Source organism: Pan paniscus, chromosome 16 (assembly GCF_029289425.2).
Source record: "Pan paniscus chromosome 16, NHGRI_mPanPan1-v2.0_pri, whole genome shotgun sequence".
NCBI classification, from domain to species: domain Eukaryota; kingdom Metazoa; phylum Chordata; class Mammalia; order Primates; family Hominidae; genus Pan; species Pan paniscus.
The window spans coordinates 82,963,529-82,982,689 of NC_073265.2; the positions used below are offsets into that span (position 1 = coordinate 82,963,529).

General features: G+C 45.9%; 1 protein-coding gene across 1 annotated transcript; it reads right to left on the reverse strand.

Moving 5' to 3' along the window:
• Window positions 1-15,322: 15,322 nt before the first annotated feature.
• On the reverse strand, window positions 15,323-15,742 carry LOC100984440 (selenide, water dikinase 1-like). Its single transcript, XM_034939471.2, has one exon. The coding sequence runs from the start codon at window positions 15,740-15,742 to the stop codon at window positions 15,323-15,325; it is 420 nt and encodes a 139-aa protein (XP_034795362.1).
• Between the last annotated feature and the right edge of the window lie 3,419 nt (window positions 15,743-19,161).

A 19,161-nucleotide genomic window follows, 5' to 3' on the forward strand; every position in this document is an offset into this window, starting at 1 on the left:
ATTTTCTGTTTTCTTTTTATACAATTGCACGAAGGCTCCCCAAGTCGTCAAGTTTCCCTTGCTTGGCATGTTATCCTCATACACAGAATCCTCTCTGTGTGCTAGTGGGATTGCCCATCCCAGATCCTAAGGCATTCATAGTCCCGGCAGGGACCTCCCTGCAGAGAGCTCCTTTGCCTATTAGCACCCAGTTTCATTCAAGAAGCATCATCAGCTGACAGATCCTTTGCGTGACCATTGCAAGCTGTGAAGAGGAGGCAGTGCTGTCTCAGATGGGGTCTTCTTCCTGTTTCTCCTTCCTTCTAGAAAGATGAGGCATATGTGTAAGACTGCAGTGAGCAGGGGCCACCAGAGAATCTTCCACTTGAATGGCCAGTGATGCTTTCCCAAAGTTTGTGCTGCTGAGCAGGAGGAGGCCTGGTTTGCTGGGCAGAGAGGCTGGCAAGAACAGGAACTAACAGAGAGGGTGGCAACAACAGAAAAGTTGCAGATCCAGGAGCTGGGATCAAGAGGCTCCTGTGGGGGTTGTTTCCAATCATTGGGGAATGAATGTGGGGAGGGAGATGGCTTCCCAAATCAGATACACTACATTTCTCATAAGAGCAGCTTGTAAGGCTTTGTCCCATGTTCAGGGGCGGCTGCGAAGGCCTCTTGGGTGACAGCCTCATTGTGACTGATGGCTGCATGTGGGGAGAGAAGGGGAGACTGGCCTTGGCATCCAGGCTGTGGAAGGGGAAGGGAGGAGAGAGCTGTTTCTGGAATTGGAGTGAGGAGGAAGGTAGAGGAAGAAAGCCATACGGTTTGGAGGGCCTAGGGCTCCTTGAAAAGGACTTCTAGGCCAGCCCCAACAGGGACTTGTGGAGTAGGATTGGAGAACATGTATCTGTCCTGGTGAGGAGGGCAGAAGCCTGAAGCTTCTCGGAGGCTTAGAGGGAGCACAGCAAGAGGAATCCTGAAATGAGAGTGGAAGAACTGGGGACTGTGAGGCCAGAGAAGGCACGCAGGGAGGTGGGTCTTTGAACTTTCTAGTTCTAGTGTCAGGATTCTGAAATACAGTAAGGTTGGACTCACATCTCTATTACTTGGGCCTAATTAAGAAAAAAGAAAAAGCAACAAAAGAAAATGGCAGAAAACATTTATGACCTTCAAGGATCTGTGATGTCTGCCCTGACACACACCCTTGAACCCTGGGCAGGAACCATCACTCGTACATCACAATGACTTGGATTTGATATCTTCAAATTTTAATCCAAGCAAAGCCATGAAAGCCTTTGCTTTCTTAAAAGAGGCCGACTTTTCCCTAGTTCCATTTGAATTTACTTTTTAAGCCCTCTTTTCAGAGCTAGAAATAAATTTCTTGTAAATTTCTGCATAAACACGCCTGTCCCCATTTCAACGGGGTTCTGTAGTTGACAGTGCTTTAGTGAACTAGTTCTCACAAAACATGTGCAACGCAAACTTCATTTCGTTCCAGTCCTTTGTGCAAAAAGATAATTGCCAGTTGTATGCTGTTTGTTTTGTATTCTCAGAAAAGAAAAAGGGAACCAAAGGCAAACTTTTCAAATATTTTTCACTGTTAAATCTAAATTCCCTATCTCTCTTTTTAAAAAAAATCTATGTAAATACATGGGGTACAAGCGTAATTTTGTTACACTCATAGATTGTGTAGTGGTGAAGTCAGGGCTTCTGGGATATGCCTCACCCAAATAACATACATGGTGCCCATTAAGTAGAAATTCTCTCTTTATTGAAAATATTCTAATCAGCCAAAACTTTAAGACTTGTGTATAAACATTTGTGTAGCTCATAACAAATAGCAAAGAAATTTAGGAAAGGAATCAAAATTCCTAAAACCTCACTGCCGTTCCCTCTGGGTGGCAGTTTCTTTAAACTACCCTCTAACTCTATGAGGGAAAGTATTGCCTACCTGGCTTGGGTTGGCCGCTACCAGATGGATAGATTTTCTGTGCCTGCCTCTTCACAATGAGATTTGTGAACTACTTGGGGGCAGGGACTGTTCTCAGACCCACTTCTCATCTCTGTACCTGGCCCATAATGAGTACTCAATAGATGTTGGTGGAATGAAACTGCTTTGTAAATCCTACAAGTTTTAGGTTTGAAGCTCTGATTTCTTGCTTCAGAGCATAGACATTTTAAATTATGACGTTCTGATGTGAAGAACAGCATTTGGCCCTGGCCATCAGGCACACCACTGACAAACCTCCACGGTGGAAGAAACGCCCATGGAAGGAGGCCAGGCCGAGCTCCCACAGGGAAGCAATCTCAGAGTCTGGGTGTTGGACTAGAGGGGAACCCAGAGATCATCCAGCACTGCCCCTTCAAATCCTCTAATTTACCTTGAAAGAAAAGAGTTTCTGTGATTTTCAGATATACTTTTTTTTCCCGAAGATACTCTGGAAAAAATAAAACCTTGAATATAACCTGGAGCTTTTTGTACCCTACGACTGAAAAATGACTCAGAGAAAGACCCCGGCTGGAGAGTTCCTTCTTTCTCACACTCTTTGTGGTACACGTAGGGCTTCATTGCCTCCCTTACTTCAGAGAATGAAAAGAGAGATGGGATCTCTGTGCATGTGTCATCAGGTCCTTAGGGGACCAGTAGATTCCTTCCTTTAGCTTCTCTGCAGATAAAACCAATCCTTAGAGACCCGAAGCAGAGCTCTTTGGAGAAAGCAGCAGGGGCTCCTTCCTGGAAGTGCCCCATGGGATCCTCCCTGGAAAGAACCCAGAGTGCAAAGGCTGCGAGCCGTGCCCCTCCCGGGGCAGGCTGGGAGGCCTCAAGCTGAGTGCTGATTTGCTGCTGACACCAGCAGCGGCTTCTGCTGCTTACTTTGAGGCCTTCTGGAAATTCGCTTGGAAATACTTCTGTAAAGCTCTCCCTCCCAGGGGCAGAAGGAAGGCTCTCACTGTGGAGTGTTATGTGCTGAGATGTTACAGGTGAGACACTCAGCATCAGACCACAGCGGCTCAGGCTTGACAAAAGGACCAACACATCATCAAAGTCAACTTCACAGGAAAAGATTCAGAGGGCCCTCCCATCCCATGATATTTTGCTCTAGAAAGAGCAGGTCACGAATGACAGAGCAGGGGTTGGGTGCATCAGCCCTAGGGGGTTTGAACTCATCCAAAAAGGGTAACTTCTTCCAGGCCATTTCATTCTGCCTCTACTTCCCCATACCATTCCTGCCCCACCTGCAACTGCCAAATAGCGGCTCCATCAATGACCTGGTTCCTGGGATGCCCTGGACCGGGAGATTGTTTCAGAGTTGGGTGGTCAGGGAGCCATGATGGGCCCAGAAAGACAGTAGAGAGCCAGGACTAGCCAGCAGAGTGGGGCTGACTTCCTGGGAGAGTAGAGGCTGGCAGGGCCTCTGGGGAGGGGTGGTGATGTTGGCATTAGAGCAAATCACGCCAGTGGATCAGCTCTGGGAAGGATGAATGAGGCCTTGTTTGTGCGCCTGAAATATCAAAGCCAAGGATGGAGAAGTTCTTTTTGATTCCATCACCCTTAAGGCAGAAAGGGACCACTGATAAGCCACAAGCAGTCTTCACACATCTCCTGTGGTTTGGCCGTGTCCCCGCCCACATCTCATCTTGAATTGTAATCCCCATAATCACCATGTGTTGTGGGAGGGATCCGGCGGGAGGTAACTGAATGAAGGGGGCTGCTTCCCCCATACTGTTCTTGCGATGGTGAGTGAGTCTCACAAGATCTGATGGTTTTATAAGCATCTGGCATTTCCCCTGCTGGTACTCGTTCTCTCTCCTGCTGTCCTGTGAAGAGGTCCTTCTGCCATGATTGTTAAGTTTCTTGTGGCCGCCCCCCCGCCACAGGCATGCGGAACTGTGAGTCAATTAAACCTCTTTTCTTTATAAATTACCCAGTCTCAGGTATTCCTTCTTAGCAGCGTGAGAAGGGACTAATATACCATCTCTCTGCTAGAACATGTCTGGAAGGGAGATAAAGATATTTATGTGTTCAGTTTTACAATTATATTGTTTGTGCACACACACACACATACATATACGTAGGATAAGGTTCTCATACTTTTCAAAATTTAAAATGGTACCTATTCCATAGACTATGCTTAGAAAACAAGTGCTTGATTTACTAAACTAAGCCCAGGGAAGGTTTTAACAATTGATAGTGGTAAGTAAGTGCCCTTGTCCCTTACTAATTCCAAATTTTACCTACTTGTCTGACAAGCAGTTTGAATTGTCTGAAGGCCCTTTGTGAATTCCCAAAACTGGGCATGTGTTTGGTTGTTTGTGGTTGACAGTGTGAGGAGTAAAAAAGGTTTCCCTAGAGCATCTGTGGGGTTTCTTTCAATATGACATGTAGAAGAATGTAGCATTTAGATGTGAGAAATTACTCAAAACAGACTCCATTCATAACTAAAATGCTTGTTGTGCCCTGGGTTGCACACACACACACACACACACACACACACACACACACACACAGACACACACACACATGGGTTTTGAAAGAAGAGTGGGAAGGAAGCAGAAAGTTAAGAATAGCCTTTAAGAAGGCACAGGTGGCTCCGGGCAGGAAGTGCTGCTGCTGTGATGCCGCCGGAAATGCTGTCCTGCCAACACTGAGGGTCTTTTGGGCCAGTGGGCCTCATGGGGTCCTCTACCTGGCAGGGGGAAGGTGGGCAAAGGCTGGTGCCCAGGTCTGTACAGGCTACTGTGCTTGTTTTGGGGAGAGGGGCAGTGCCAGCCCCACCCGGGAGCAGGATCCACCCTTCTGTTTCTTTGCCACGTGCAGGCTTCTCCCTGCCCATTCTCTTCTCAGCAGAGCTGCCACATGGACCCTGGGCTCATCCTCCATTAGCCCTTCAATCTTGTAAATGACAAGGAAGAGAGAATAGGTGGGTGGAAATGAGATTCAGAGAGGACAGCTATGGAGAGGGATGTGGCCTCAGCCCTGTGCACACCTAGCCTGTCCTCCCTGAGGCTCTGCTGGAAGCAAAACCTCCCTACACAGCAGAGCAGCCAGACTCCTGGAAGTCTCCACAGAGCGTGGTTGCAGGTGCAGAGGGGCCCCTCAAATCAGTTCAAGTTCTATATGTTTTAAAAGAAGGCAGAGAACATCGTCACACTGCAGCAGCATCACAACTGAATCCAGTTCATTTTGGTCTCCCATCCAAGTACTAACCAGGCCCAACCCTGCTTAGCTTCTGAGATCAGATGAGAGATCACCATGAACCCTCTTAGAGGGATCTCACAAGAAGTTCCTGGGTTGAGAGGATCTATGACCTAGAAGCTTGATGCATGCATGATTCATGGAATCTTCATTTCCTTGGGATATTGTTGCTTCTAGTGGGTGCAGGCTGGAGGAAGAGAGTTGAGTGTTAAGAGGGAAAGAAGTGCAGCTGGCTGGATTTAGGTGAGGCTGTCAGAAGCTCAGAGGAGAGGGACAGTGATGTGCCTCACACTGGGCTGCGTGAGGCCAGGGGCAGAGGAACCACTGGAGAGCTTGTCATGGCGGAAGTTGGAGCCGGGCTTTCCTGAGACGCTCTGGCAGGTGACAGGGTTGGAGGCATTTTTGGGGGGGGTGGTGTCTGAGTAGACTGGTCAGTGGGAGCCAGCGGGGGGCACGCAGGGGTAGGAGCAGCTTGTTCACAAGCTGACATGTCTGTACTTCTTGGATTCTCTTTTCCAAACCATTGGTAATCCCCTCTCCTCCCTTTTGAACCCATTTTGATATGGCTTGAATAGTGTTCTCACGTTCTGTTCTGTAGTCTGGAGTGGCTAGAGCATCAGTTCTGTGATACACCTGACAATTCTGCCTTCTAGATGCATTTCACCATCATTTTTTCAAGTTCTATAATGTACATGTGCATTAATCAGTATTGCATATCCAAATACTCCTTGGGTGACTTTATATCATTAACTTCATGACCTCTCCAATTATTCTTTTATTTTTCCTTCTATGATTTTGATAATTTCTGTGCTTTAAGTAAATCACTTCAGTCTGAAGATTGGTAAATTATCTAGTATTTAATATCCTTAGTTGCAAACTCAGGGTGGAACCCTTTTGATATATTATCCAACTACTTCATAAGCATACAGGCATGGATTTTGGGGGGCTAATTTATCTGACTTTCATTTTCTTATCAAATAGTGGTTCCAAGCATTGTTATTTTGAGAGAAGCATGTTGTGAGACAAGCTAGAAAGTGGTTTCTAGTCTCTATTCTGTCTCTTTCTCCCTTTTGACAAGCCATGTAACCATTGTAAGCCTTAGCTCTTCTACAAAAGGAGGTAATATTCATCTCTTTTACATCCATATGTAGATTTGGTTAGGAGAATTGTGCACACATACACATACATACACAACAAAACTGTGTTAATGTCTGTCATTGGTGCAACCACAATTTAAGCTTTAGTAAGTTTCTGTGCCTGAGATGCCTGATATTTTTTTCTGTATAATTAATTCAGAGGGAAAGAGTGCAGATTCTTCAACAGTGCTGGATTATAGCACATGATCCCCTAAGTGCATGGTCCTGCCTATGAATTCACATATGCTCGTCTTTTTCTCCTGTATTTGGCCCCTGCTTTGGCCTTGCCATTGGCTACTTGTGCCTTTGCCTTCAGCATCAAGACCAGAACAATTCAACATCAACTTCAAAAATAAATACTGGACGTGACCTCCAAGAGCATGCACGGTTTGGCTCATGCCTGCCCATTGGCCTGTTGGCTGTTGGCATCTCGAATATGCCACACTCCTTCCTTCTCAGCACTGAGGCATTGCTCATGCAGTTCCTTCTATCTAGAATGCCTTTGCCCTTACTCCTTATCCTCCGCATTTTCAACTAGGTAATTACTCTTGTATGTCTTTCAGATTTCAGTTCCATTGTTCATAGAGGAGCCCTAAACTAGATCAGGGCTTTAAGCTCTCACAGTGTATGCACTGTCTCTTTATAACGCCTGTCACAGATAAGTATTCTAGGATTATCTGCACTTCTCATCGGGCATGAGCTGTCCTTCTTCTTGCTGTTATATTCCTAACATCCAGCTCACAGGTGTTCAATAAGTATTTGTTGAATGAATGAGTGAATGAGTGCGTTTAGTTTTTGAAACTTGTTCTAGTGTGTGTACCAAGACTTTTTGTTGTCGTAATACCCAATGAACACACAGAGACAGCCATGACTCCTGCCCCTTGAGCCAAAGAGCCTGTTTACTCGGTGGCGGGGAAGGTGGCTGGGCTGCTCTTCTCCAGGCTGGATGCCCCCAAAAGACCCACAGTGTGATTAGTTTGCCTTCCGGTTCCTTGGTCCCTTTGGGTTCTTAGCCCCTTGGGTGCCCCAAGCCTTCATCTTTTCTTTCATATCTTTAGCAGGCCCCTGTGCCCCACATCCCTTTTCTCCTCTTTCCCCAGCAGCCTTGCCTGGCCCTGTCTCCCTCTCCAAGCCCCTCTTTCCAGTGTATCTGTACCCGTCTCTGGACTGTGAATCCTGCCCTGCCCTGAACCTTTCCTTAACCGTTGGCTTCAACTGCCATCAGAATGTTCCACCCTCAAAATTCTCAGGGGTTGGTGCCCTGGTTCTGTGGCTGGGTGGACTACAAGGTCCCGAGGACTGGGTCCAGCCTTTCCTTCTGAGTGGTCTCAGCCTTCAGCACCCAGTAACCACACAGCAGTGCATGGCGACTTGATTTTCCCGCCTAATTCTTAACCAAGTTTCCAAGGCCATCATGGTCACTTGTGTGACCCCTCTGCTGCAGCTTCACAATTTCACCACACTCATCTGCTCTGGTTGAGGAGAAACTTCTGTGGATACATTGGCAGGCCTAGCTGGGGAAAGCTGGGGACCACAGGACTTCCTGCTACCTTACTTGGCTCAACCCCCTAGGACACTCCTGACCTGAAGCTGCAGCTGTCCCCTGTCACCCCTAACATTGTATACCCCAAAGTAGCTCACACTCCAAGGCTGCAAATGCTTGTGTTCTTCCACTCTCAGGGCTGGGGCTAGGCCATGGAGGAGGAGGAAAGGCCATTCTAGTGGCTCAAAGAGCCAGTGCAAAAGCATTGCTTATGGTGGCTTCTTCAGGGGTTGCAGATGTGTATAACTCTAAGAAATATAAACTCATGCCCCCCAACAATGCCTCATGCTTAACCAGCTCTCTTTCTGGCCTCATGTGTCTACTGGGAAAATTGAGGCCTCCTCTCTGATTTGATTGTGTCTGTCTTACAGGTGTTTAGTACCTGGGAGTGAGAGGCCCATCTAATCAGAGCTGGCCTTGGGCTCTGCAGCTTACCCAGGTCACTCTTGGTACTCCTGGAACAAGGAATACTTTATACTTTTCTCATTCATGTATTCATTCAGTCATCCAGTCACTCATTTAACAGTTGTTGAACACCTGTGTGCCAGGCATTAGCTATGTACTGGGGATACAAAAAGTGTTAGGCAAACAGAAACAGACATTCACCCTCAGAGAGCTTCTGCCCTGACAAACTTTGTATATGAAGAGAGTAAGTTTTGTAGAGCAATTGGCTGGAGTGAGGTGTGTGTGATAATAGTGCAAGCTGAGGCCAGGAAAGGAGGCCGAGATGCTATGAGAACTTGCTATAAGAACTTGCAGACCAGGTTCAAAATTTCAGCTTTTATCCTAGAAGCCTTGGGAAGCCTTTGAATGAAGGGTCTTAAGCAGAGGAGATAAATGATCACATTTTTTTTTCCTTTTAAGTGAGGACACCTGCGCCGTGTGGCACACAACTTAGAAGAAGGCAAAAGTGGAGATTGGTCAGAAGGCCCACTGGGAAAGGGAGAGCCTTGGAGGGGAGAAAGGATTTGACATGTAACCCAGTTGAGGAAAACTGACAGGCTATGAGGTCAGGGATCTGCTCATTGTGAAAGCAAACACAGAGGGAGATAATTGTAACTTGAATTTGAGGCAGGTTGAGGTGGCTTTGTAAGAGGCAGGTAAGGCTAGGATAAGTGACAGGAGTGAGGGACTGGAGCTCCGGAAAGGTAGTGCCTGGTCAGGGCTGCAGGATGGCCGTTCCCGAAGCAGGAGGGCTCCAAAGGAGTCTCCAAAGCCTGCTCATCCTGGTCTTTTCAGAGCGTTCTGAGCATCCGCGAGGTCCAGAGAAAAGGTGCCGTGGAGACACACACAGGCTGAGAGAAGCTGGGAAGGGTCAGTGTGGACCACAAGTGAAGACGACCTTAGCAGATGGAGGCAGTCTGTCAGATCCCCTCCACCACCCCCTGGGCCAGTGTGCCGCAGCTGGGGGCAGGCCAGCCCCTCTGTCACTTACTATGGCTGCCATTTTGTGTCTGGCCATCCATCGTAGACAACCTTCAACTCGAATCTCTCCTAATGAAGCCCTACCACACAGAGGCAGTCAGCCCTGCAACGGTGTAGGCTCGAGGCCATGGCCGCAGCAGGAGGCAGTGGCAGTAGAGGGTGGCAGTTAGGGGGCAGGAATCACTGGACTCTCAGAACCCCACTGGGGTGTGGCTTCCTCAAGCCCTCCAAGGCAAGACATACATTAGGACAAATAAATAAGTTTTCAGGGCCGGGTGTGGTGGCTCACGCCTGTAATCCCAGCCACTGTGGGAGGCCTAGGTGGGAGGATCATCTGAGGTCAGGAGTTTGAGACCAGCCTAGCCAACATGGTAAAACCCCGTCCTTACTAAAAAAATACAGAAACTAGCTGGGCGTGGTGGTGGTTGTGGTGCTAGTAGCTGCAATCCCAGCTACTTGGGAGGCTGAGGCAGGAGAAACACTTGAACCCGGGAGGCAGAGGTTGCAGTGAGCCAAGATTGCTCCATTGCACTCCAGCCTGGGCAACAAGAGTGAAACTCCATCTCAAAGAAAACAAAAGAAAAGAAATAGGTTTTCAGCGGGAGACAGCAGGCGCATCGATGGCACCAGAGGAAGATGCCGTGACCTTGAAGGATCAATGTTGGAGTGGTTATCCCAAGGATGGGGCCAGTGCTGCACCTCCTGCCCTCAATTTCTCCATTTATAAAATGGAGATAATAGAGTCATCCCTACCTCACAGAGTTGTCATGAGGGTTTTATATATTAGTTGATATATTTAATAACTAGAGCAGCCAGACACATCCCAAATGCTAGTCAGTATTATCATGATTTCATCAGGCATTGCCCATTTACATGAAATGCTTGGACTCTGGTGGCATAAACCCTGTTATTATTGATGTGATTCCATCTGCTCAAAAGGTGCACATTTCAGGTTAAAGATTGAATGCTAATGATAAGATTCAGTTTTAGGATTACATAGTAGGACAGTTTGGAGAAATCGTTTCCCAACATGCTTATTAAAGTGGAAAGGATAGGGAATTCAGAATCAGAAGGCCATGGATATTTATTGGAGTATCCTTCATATTCTGGAGCCAGTGCTAGGGGCCAGAAATTCAATGGCCGGCATGATGGAGATGGCACCAGCACTGATGGAGCTGCTGACTCTGCTGGGGAGACAGACAAAAAGAGTTAAAAATGATTACAAATTATGATTAATGCTAGGAAGGAAAAAAAATCCAATAGGAATAACAGGATATGAGTTTCCTACTTTGGGTCATGAAAATTTTCTCACTTATGGTGACACGAAGCTGAGTGTTGCTACTCAAAGGCAGGAGTTGAGGTATTTGGGAGGTAGGGGGAGAGTTCTGAGCAGCCAGTGGTTTTCTTGCCCAGTTAGGTGATCTTAGGCTCCGTGATCTACATTAGTCTCAGTTTCTACGTTTGTAAAATGGGGATAATCTTACCTATCCAGATGACCACGCAGAGCTGGTGTGAGGGTGAAGTGAAGCGATATGCATTTTGTTAACCATAGATGAGTGCCCTAACCCTAAGTCCTAATGAGGACTTCCAAACGAGGAAAGAATTCACTGATATTCTTCTCGCATTTTTTTCTATCCTCCAAATTTTGTTCACATGTATAACATGACTGTCACACAGTGGCTGAAGGTCATGTTGAGAAGAAATGACCTATGTAAACCAAGAGTATTTGAGACAGAACTCAGTCAATTTAGAAAGTCTATTTTGCCAAGGTTAAGAATGCGCCCATGAGGCAGCCTTAGGAGGTCCTGGAGACACGTGCTCATGGTGGTCAGTACAGTTTGGTTTTGTACATTTTAGGGGAACATGAGACATCAATCAATATATGTAAGATGTACATTGGTTTGGTCCAGAAGCACCCTGGAGTTGAGAATAGCAGTGCTAATGCGATGAGGTTATTGAAGGGAGACAAAGATGATTCCCTGGATGACAGATGTCTGAGCTGAGTCTTAGAAGATGAGAAGGAGATTACAGGTTTTTGTAAAGCTGAAAAGCCAGAGAAAATTTTAATGTGGAGTACGTGGTGCATAGTTAAATGTTCAGTAGATACCTTCCCCTTCTAAAACTTGTTCTGGAAGAAGGTCATAGTTAACATTACTTAATGTTCACCAATCTCCCATGAAGTTCTGGAAACAGAGAGGAAGACATGCTTTTCCCTGGGTGCTCAGGAATGGGACTTCCATCCATTAGCTCATCCACACATGTGTGATGAATTGAAGGACACTGCAAAGATAGGAAGCATCTAAGGGAAGGACTGCCCGGCAATTCTTTTGCTGTAAAGGAATACGTGGGGTTAGGATTAAGACTCTGCAGGTTTGCAAAAACATCTCATTTCACACATGTGAGGAAACAAGACAAGTGATAACATGAATGAATTTAGGAACTGCCCTCCTCCGGGAAGAAGACCAGTCCTCCCGGGCTGGACAGTGGAGCATCAGCCACGGCTATGCTTCTTCTGTTTGATGTGGCCCTCATGGACAGTGCCATGCTGCTGATTACTTCACAAGTTCACTGCAAACCCAGGTGACCATCTGGCCTGTGCCTACAGCTTCGGAATGGGGCTCTCTGTGTGAGTGTTACTGTACTGGTGATTTTGAGAATATTGAGGGAGAAAGAGACATCACTTGGTTGGTGAAGAAGTTGCCCAGAGCTGGATGTAGCCAGGTCAAGTTCTGATAAAGACACTTTCTCAGCGCTTCACCCTGAAAGACTGAAGCGCTGAAGCAAGCACTTTCACAGGGCACCTCTCAGGCAGCCTTCAGGTGAGAGGGAGAGAGAAGGACCCTTCTGAAGGGAACGAGGAGGGCAGAGAGCTAGGGAGGGAAGGTCAGAGGGAGAAGGGCCTGACCTTGAGATGCCATGGGTTTTAGGCTTTCTGTGCCTGTTTGAGGCTATTTCCCTGCTGAGTCTGAGTCCCATGTTCAAGGTCACTTTCATGGAGTCTATGGAAAACACCTCCCCAAGCTAAGTGACCTCTCAAAATTTTGGCTTTGAAATTGTAAGAGTTAATCTGCGTGAATGCCCCACTGTAGGTGAAGAGGAGAGTCAAAGGAAGACAGCTGGAAAAGAAAGGTGTAGGAGGGGCAAGAGAAACCAATGGCTCTGAACAGAGAAGGGGGGTTGTATCAAGACAGGTCAAGGGTCCTGTGGGGCAGATTCCTAAGGTCACGAGGAAGGAAGACATTGTCTTGCGCTGGCAATGACAATCACAATGAAGTTCAGGGATCATGCAGAGGTGAGGGGTGTGGGAAGTCAGGAGACTGCCTGGGCTTGTCAGGGAGCAGGCATAGATAGGGATGGTGGTGGGTCCAGACACGAAGGGTTGGCACTTTCTCCTTTTTCACGGCTCTCTTTTCCCACGAACAGCCTCAGCTCGTGGCACAGTTCTGGACTCAGCAGGGAATGCTGTTCATGGAGAGTGGTAATGCAGGGACCCCCACATCTTGTGGAAGGAAGACCTCACATTGCAAAGCAGTCAGTTCTCCCCAAATGAACAGATGCATTTAACACAATTGCCATCAAAATAGTGTGAGTTTTTTTTTTTTTTTCTTTTGGAACTTGTAATGGTATTTCTACTATTTATTTTGAAGAATATATTTTGGACGAACAAGTGAAACTAGCCCAGAGAAAAGGAACAATAAATAAAATAAATGGGCAAAAGCTTGTGCTGTTAGCTTTAAAGTGTATTTAAAATAAATCTGAAATCATTTAAACAGCATGAACCTTGGTGGCCAAATAGATCAATGACAAAGAGGAGAAAACCTAGATACAGGTTCATTTTTAGAGCTGTGACTAATACAGATGCATCACGGCTGAGAGCAAAGCGAGGTGAATGTCCCTATTACTTGCCACCATGGTGCGAGGCTGGAATGAGGTTGTGGCCAGCTAAGAGGGGATTTGCTCTTCTTGCCCTAGAAGTTCCTCATTGTTTCCTGTCCTGTCTTGTGTCCAGCTGCTTAGCACACTTCCTTTTGGTATTTAATGCTTTTTATAGCTGGAACCCTGAGGTTCCTCAGAAATCTGCACATGCTTACTAGATGGTGCTCTGGATTTTCTTTAAAGATAGGAAGAAAAAGGCAAAGGCAGGTCTGTGACGCTTCTTACCTCAAGCAGAGCTGGTGGAATGAATGCCATGGCTCCAGCTGCACCCCCAGCTGATGAAAATGGCCTTCCATTTGCTGAGATTCTTCCCTTTTCTCCCCCAACCCCCATCACCAATATGGGCACTCCGTAGACTGCAAATGTGAGCTTTCATCCTTAAGTATATTGAGGCGTGACTTTTCCTAATAAAGGTGGCATTCCAAATCAGTGTAAAGCATTCAGTAATTGATACAGAAATCACCTAGTCATTTTTTCCCCCAGAGTCTGCTTGGGGGCAGGCCAGGTAGTGTTCTGGATTCAAAAATTCACCATGTGAACAACAGAAAATGAAGTTTTTTTGTTCCCGGGGAACAGGGAGCTCTTAGTGAAGAAGAAACACAGTAAGTGATGAGTCAACCAATTAACAGCTTGACAGGAAACTGGTGAGATGAAGAAAAATGAATCCAGCTAGGACAATAGACACGGATGGAGGTGGGTGGTAGTCAAGGAAGACTCCTTGGATAAGCTGGTGTTTGGGCAGAGGCCTGAAGAAGTGTAAGCCATGCTATGGGGGTATCTGGGTAAGAACGTTCCAGGAAGTGGTGGGTACAGCAAGTGCAGAGATGCACCTTGTGGATTGACTCCTTGAAGTGAATCCTTTTTAATACCTCCTTCTTTACATGGCAAGATTTTTGTTAGTGATCAGGCAATCAATTATCATCTTCATTTATTCTTTTTTAAATGAGTATAAACTTGCCATTTTTAATTAAAGTTACTTACAATTGAATTAGCTAAAAAGTCTAGTGCATTTGAAACAAAATTGTTTATAAGCTAGCTATGTTTACATAATGAAAAGTAAAATTAAAGACATTAATATTCTAAATTAGCACTTTCCAAACTGTGTTCTAAAAATCAACACTCATAACACAAGGAGATGAGAATAATGTACACTGGACAGCCCCTGTGGGGCTGGTGGTGGTGTTGGTTGTTGTTCCTTTTAAAATAAGCTTCATCTCAGGGTGCTCTCAAGGCGCATCTTTGTGGCCCATGAGGTGCTCCTGCACAATGAGAAAAAATCAAATGCAGATACACTGTGCTGCCAGAAGAGAAAAAGCTGTTCCTTCTTCCAAGGCTAATGTCCAAAGTAGTACATATTGATTGAGGTCTGGAACGCAGTGAAAAACTAATTTTTCGTAAAAAACATTCAATAAAAGGAACCTATCCTTCTCACTGCGTTCAACATTGTCTTAAGGCATAAAGGCATCAAACAGCTACACTTTTTCTGGGATTGCTTATTTGCTAACTGATTTTTCCTTCCACCACGACGTCTAAGATTAAATGAGAAATTGATACTTAATATTTAGAATCTGGATATCAATATGTAGTTGACTCCAATTTCTTTTTCTTTTTTCTTTTTTTGAGACAGAGCCTAGCTCTGTCGCCCAGGCTGGAGTGCAGTGGCACAATCTTGGCTCACTGCAAGCTCCGCCTCCCGGGTTCACGCCATTCTCCTGCCTCAGCTTCTGGAGTAGCTGGGACTACAGGCGCCCGCCACCACGCCCAGCTAATTTTTTTTGTATTCTTAGTAGAGATGGGGTTTCACTGTGTTAGCCAGGATGGTCTTGATCTCCTGACCTCGTGATCCGCCGCCTCAGCCTCCCAAAGTGCTGGGATTACAGGCATAAGCCACCGCGCCTGGCCCCAGTTTCTTAAACTGATTGCTGAAGAGGGCAACCAAATGGCTGAAATAATTTTAGAATAAAGGAGTGTCTCCCTTGGTAGTATAGTTGTACTCAAAATTTTATTGTAAGATGAGGCTGGCCGGCCGTGCTGTCATTAAGGGGCATGAACGTTGTTGCTGAATAAAATGCTCAGTAGATACCTCTGGGTTGTCAGAGGGGCTGGACTCTAATACTGTATCTCCAGGCCTCTGCAGGTTAGGGATGTGGTGCATGTGTAGGTCTTCTCCAACTTCAAATTTATCTGTCCTTCAGCTGCTGCCTCACAGATCCCAGGAGGGAACACCATCCCCTGTTGCTGGTCCAACTTGGGGCTGGCCATGATAAATTCATTGGGCTGGCAGACAGTGATAGCGACTCCTCCCAGGGCAATCCAGCGGTTTAGTACGGTTTGGCCGCCCGTTACAGATGTTCCTGCTTCCTCAGCTGCGTCTTTAAAACCCTGGATAATCAGAGACATCATTTTATCCCTTTCCCTGTCGGTCATTTTATGACTGACTCCAAGGAGCATCAGCATATTGTCACATTCCGTGACCACCATTGTGTAGAGGTCACTGAAGACACTGGCACGTGCTATCCTGCCCATCATGGAAGGGTCGTCTACGATCCGGTAAATGTAATCTATGGTTTAAACCAAGGAAAGCCCACCGTGCCTCAAAGGAATGACGCGAGTATCCATTCCAATGCCAAGCCTTGGTGTAACGTCTCCCAGAAACTGCTCATCTTCTTGGAAGTGGTTCTCCTATAAAGATTACAGCAATTTTTGCAGGACATCTTGGGGCACTTTGCAGCCTGTGCCCTTCATTCAGTTCAGTGAATCTGGTTAGCCGGAAGCTCTTGTCCAATTCGTAACTTTTGGGGTTAAAGGACTCACGCGTAGACATGGTTCTTGGGTCCGCTCTCCTCACAGCTTGCCCCCTCCCCGCCCTCTGCGGGTTGGCTGGGTTCTTTTTTTTTTTTTTAATTTATATTTTTTTATTATACTTTAAGTTTTAGGGTACATGTGCACATTGTGCAGGTTAGTTACATACGTATACATGTGCCATGCTGGTGTGCTGCACCCACTAACTCCTCATCTAGCATTAGATATATCTCCCAGTGCTATCCCTCCCCCCTCCCCCCACCCCACAACAGTCCCCAGAGTGTGATGTTCCCCTTCCTGTGTCCATGTGATCTCATTGTTCAATTCCCACCTATGAGTGAGAATACGCGGTGTTTGGTTTTTTGTTCTTGAGATAGTTTACTGAGAATGATGATTTCCAATTTCATCCATGTCCCTACAAAGGACATGAACTCATCATTTTTTATGGCTGCATAGTATTCCATGGTGTATATGTGCCACATTTTCTTAATCCAGTCTATCATTGTTGGACATTTGGGTTGGTTCCAAGTCTTTGCTATTGTGAATAATGCCGCAATAAACATACGTGTGCATGTGTCTTTATAGCAGCATGATTTATAGTCCTTTGGGTATATACCCAGTAATGGGATGGCTGGGTCAAATGGTATTTCTAGTTCTAGATCCCTGAGGAATCGCCACACTGACTTCCACAATGGTTGAACTAGTTTACAGTCCCACCAACAGTGTAAAAGTGTTCCTATTTCTCCACATCCTCTCCAGCATCTGTTGTTTCCTGACTTTTTAATGATTGCCATTCTAACTGGTGTGAGATGGTATCTCATTGTGGTTTTGATTTGCATTTCTCTGATGGCCAGTGATGGTGAGCATTTTTTCATGTGTTTTTTGGCTGCATAAATGTCTTCTTTTGAGAAGTGTCTGTTCATGTCCTTTGCCCACTTTTTGATGGGGTTGTTTGTTTTTTTCTTGTAAATTTGTTTGAGTTCATTGTAGATTCTGGATACAGAATCTTTGTCAGATGAGTAGGTTGCGAAAGTTTTCTCCCATTTTGTAGGTTGCCTGTTCTCTCTGATGGTAGTTTCTTTTGCTGTGCAGAAGCTCTTTAGTTTAATTAGATCCCATTTGTCAATTTTGTCTTTTGTTGCCATTGCTTTTGGTGTTTTAGACATGAAGTCCTTGCCCATGCCTATGTCCTGAATGGTAATGCCTAGGTTTTCTTCTAGGGTTTTTATGGTTTTAGGTCGAACGTTTAAGTCTTTAATCCATCTTGAATTGATTTTTGTATAAGGTGTAAGGAAGGGGTTGGCTGGGTTCTTTACGGATTCACCCGCTTGCTTTGCGCCCTCCGCCTCCTCCCGGAAAATGGGCCGTGAACGGCTCCCACAATGCACCGGGCGCTGCCGGCTTCCCTTAAACATTGCCTGAATAAAAACGCTGCGGCCGGCAGTAGCGGCCGCAGCGAGGACGCGGGTTCACGCCTGGGCGCCGCTGGGGCTCGTTTGGCTTGGCGTGACCCTGCGCAGCCGGGACTCTGCGCTCCTGTCAGCTGGGCGCGGGGCTGATTTATTCTTTAGTTTTAAGACAATTTAAAGTATGTACATTTAAATTTTAAAGATAATATTCAACTTAAGGAAAATATTGAATACACTTCTTAAGTATGTTTTTCTTTTAGAAAACATAGCTGCAGCTTAAAGAAATATATTGTGTTCACTTTTTAAATTTTAAACACAAAGTGGTAAGATAGAACAATAAAATCGAAGTGGCTGCTATAAACAAAAACATCATAGACTGGGTGGCTTAAGCAACAGGAATTTATTTCATACCGTTCTGGAGGCTGGGAAGTCCAAGATCACATGGTGGAGAGAGAGATCATCTCTGTCATGTCTCTTGTTATAAAGGTGCTAATCTTATCCATGAGACCTCCACCCTCACTACCTAATCACTTCCCAAAGGCCCCCTCCTGATACCATCGCTTTGGGGATTAGGGCTCCAACATACAAATTTTGGGGGGATACGTTCAGTTCATAACATGAAATAACTCAAATTCTGCTTTTTTGACTTTAGAAGTCAAAGAATGATTGTGCCATCATTCTATATTTTGAGTCTACTGTTTAAATTCAGTTAAACTTAGGGATATGTGGTGCTACAAGGATTGGAGACATGAACTGCACCCAAAGCAAGCTGAAATGATTCGGAACCACTGTGAACTGAACCCTCAAAATACGTATAGATGAGTGAATATTTACATAGGCCTAAATGTGCGTGTGTGTGTGTGTGTGTGTGTGCACGCGCATGTGCCTGTCTTCCTGCAACCCCACAGCCCCAGAAACATTCTTAGGCTCAGCATTTGCCAGCATACAGAGTATTAGATTTTTCTTGATTGTTTTGATAGCTGAAAAGTCACATTGTCAGGTAGCCCCAGCTCCCTTCCTAGTTTGTAGGTTCTTTGATACTGCTGTGAGATGTTCTCTCAGACATGTATTTCTATTGCTCTGATTAGATGAATGAAAAACTACAGTCTTCATCATAAATTGCTACCTGAGTTTTCTGTAGTTTTGCGCCTCCCATGGAATGTTACTGCTAGGGAATCTATTGCCATGTCACATCCTGCAGCCACCCATTTACCCTGGACCCTTGTTTACTGGATGCTTCAGTCCTCAAATGAAGGTAGCAAGACGAACAGGGTTATGGGTTGCTACCATTGTGGCCACTTCAAGGGCATCAGCTACACAGTAGACAGGCAGCTGTCCGGTGCCCAGTGCTGTGTTTGGATGGATCCCAACCTTGATTAGGTAAGGCTGTAAAGGGTTAGGGAGGAAGCCTATTCCTACTTTCGTTAAAGAAGGCAAAGCAACTTTATTTCATATAGTCAAAAACAATGCAACAGCTTTTTTTTTTTTTTTTTCTGAGATGCAGTGTTGCTTTGTCGCCCAGGCTGGAGTGCAGTGGCATGATCTTGGCTCACTATAGCCACCACTCCCGGGTTCAAGCAATTCTCCCTGCCTCAGCCTCCCAAGTAGCTGGGATTACAGGCGCCCACCACCATGCCCAGCTAATTTTTTGTAATTTTTTTGGTAAAGACAGGGTTTCACCATGTTGGCCAGGCTGGTCTTGAACTCCTGACCTCAGATGATCCGCCTGCCTCGGCC

Bases quoted from the DNA above. Each gene is read 5' to 3' on its own strand.
- LOC100984440 (XM_034939471.2), bottom strand. From the start codon at position 15,742: ATGATGGGCAGGATAGCACGTGCCAGTGTCTTCAGTGACCTCTACACA.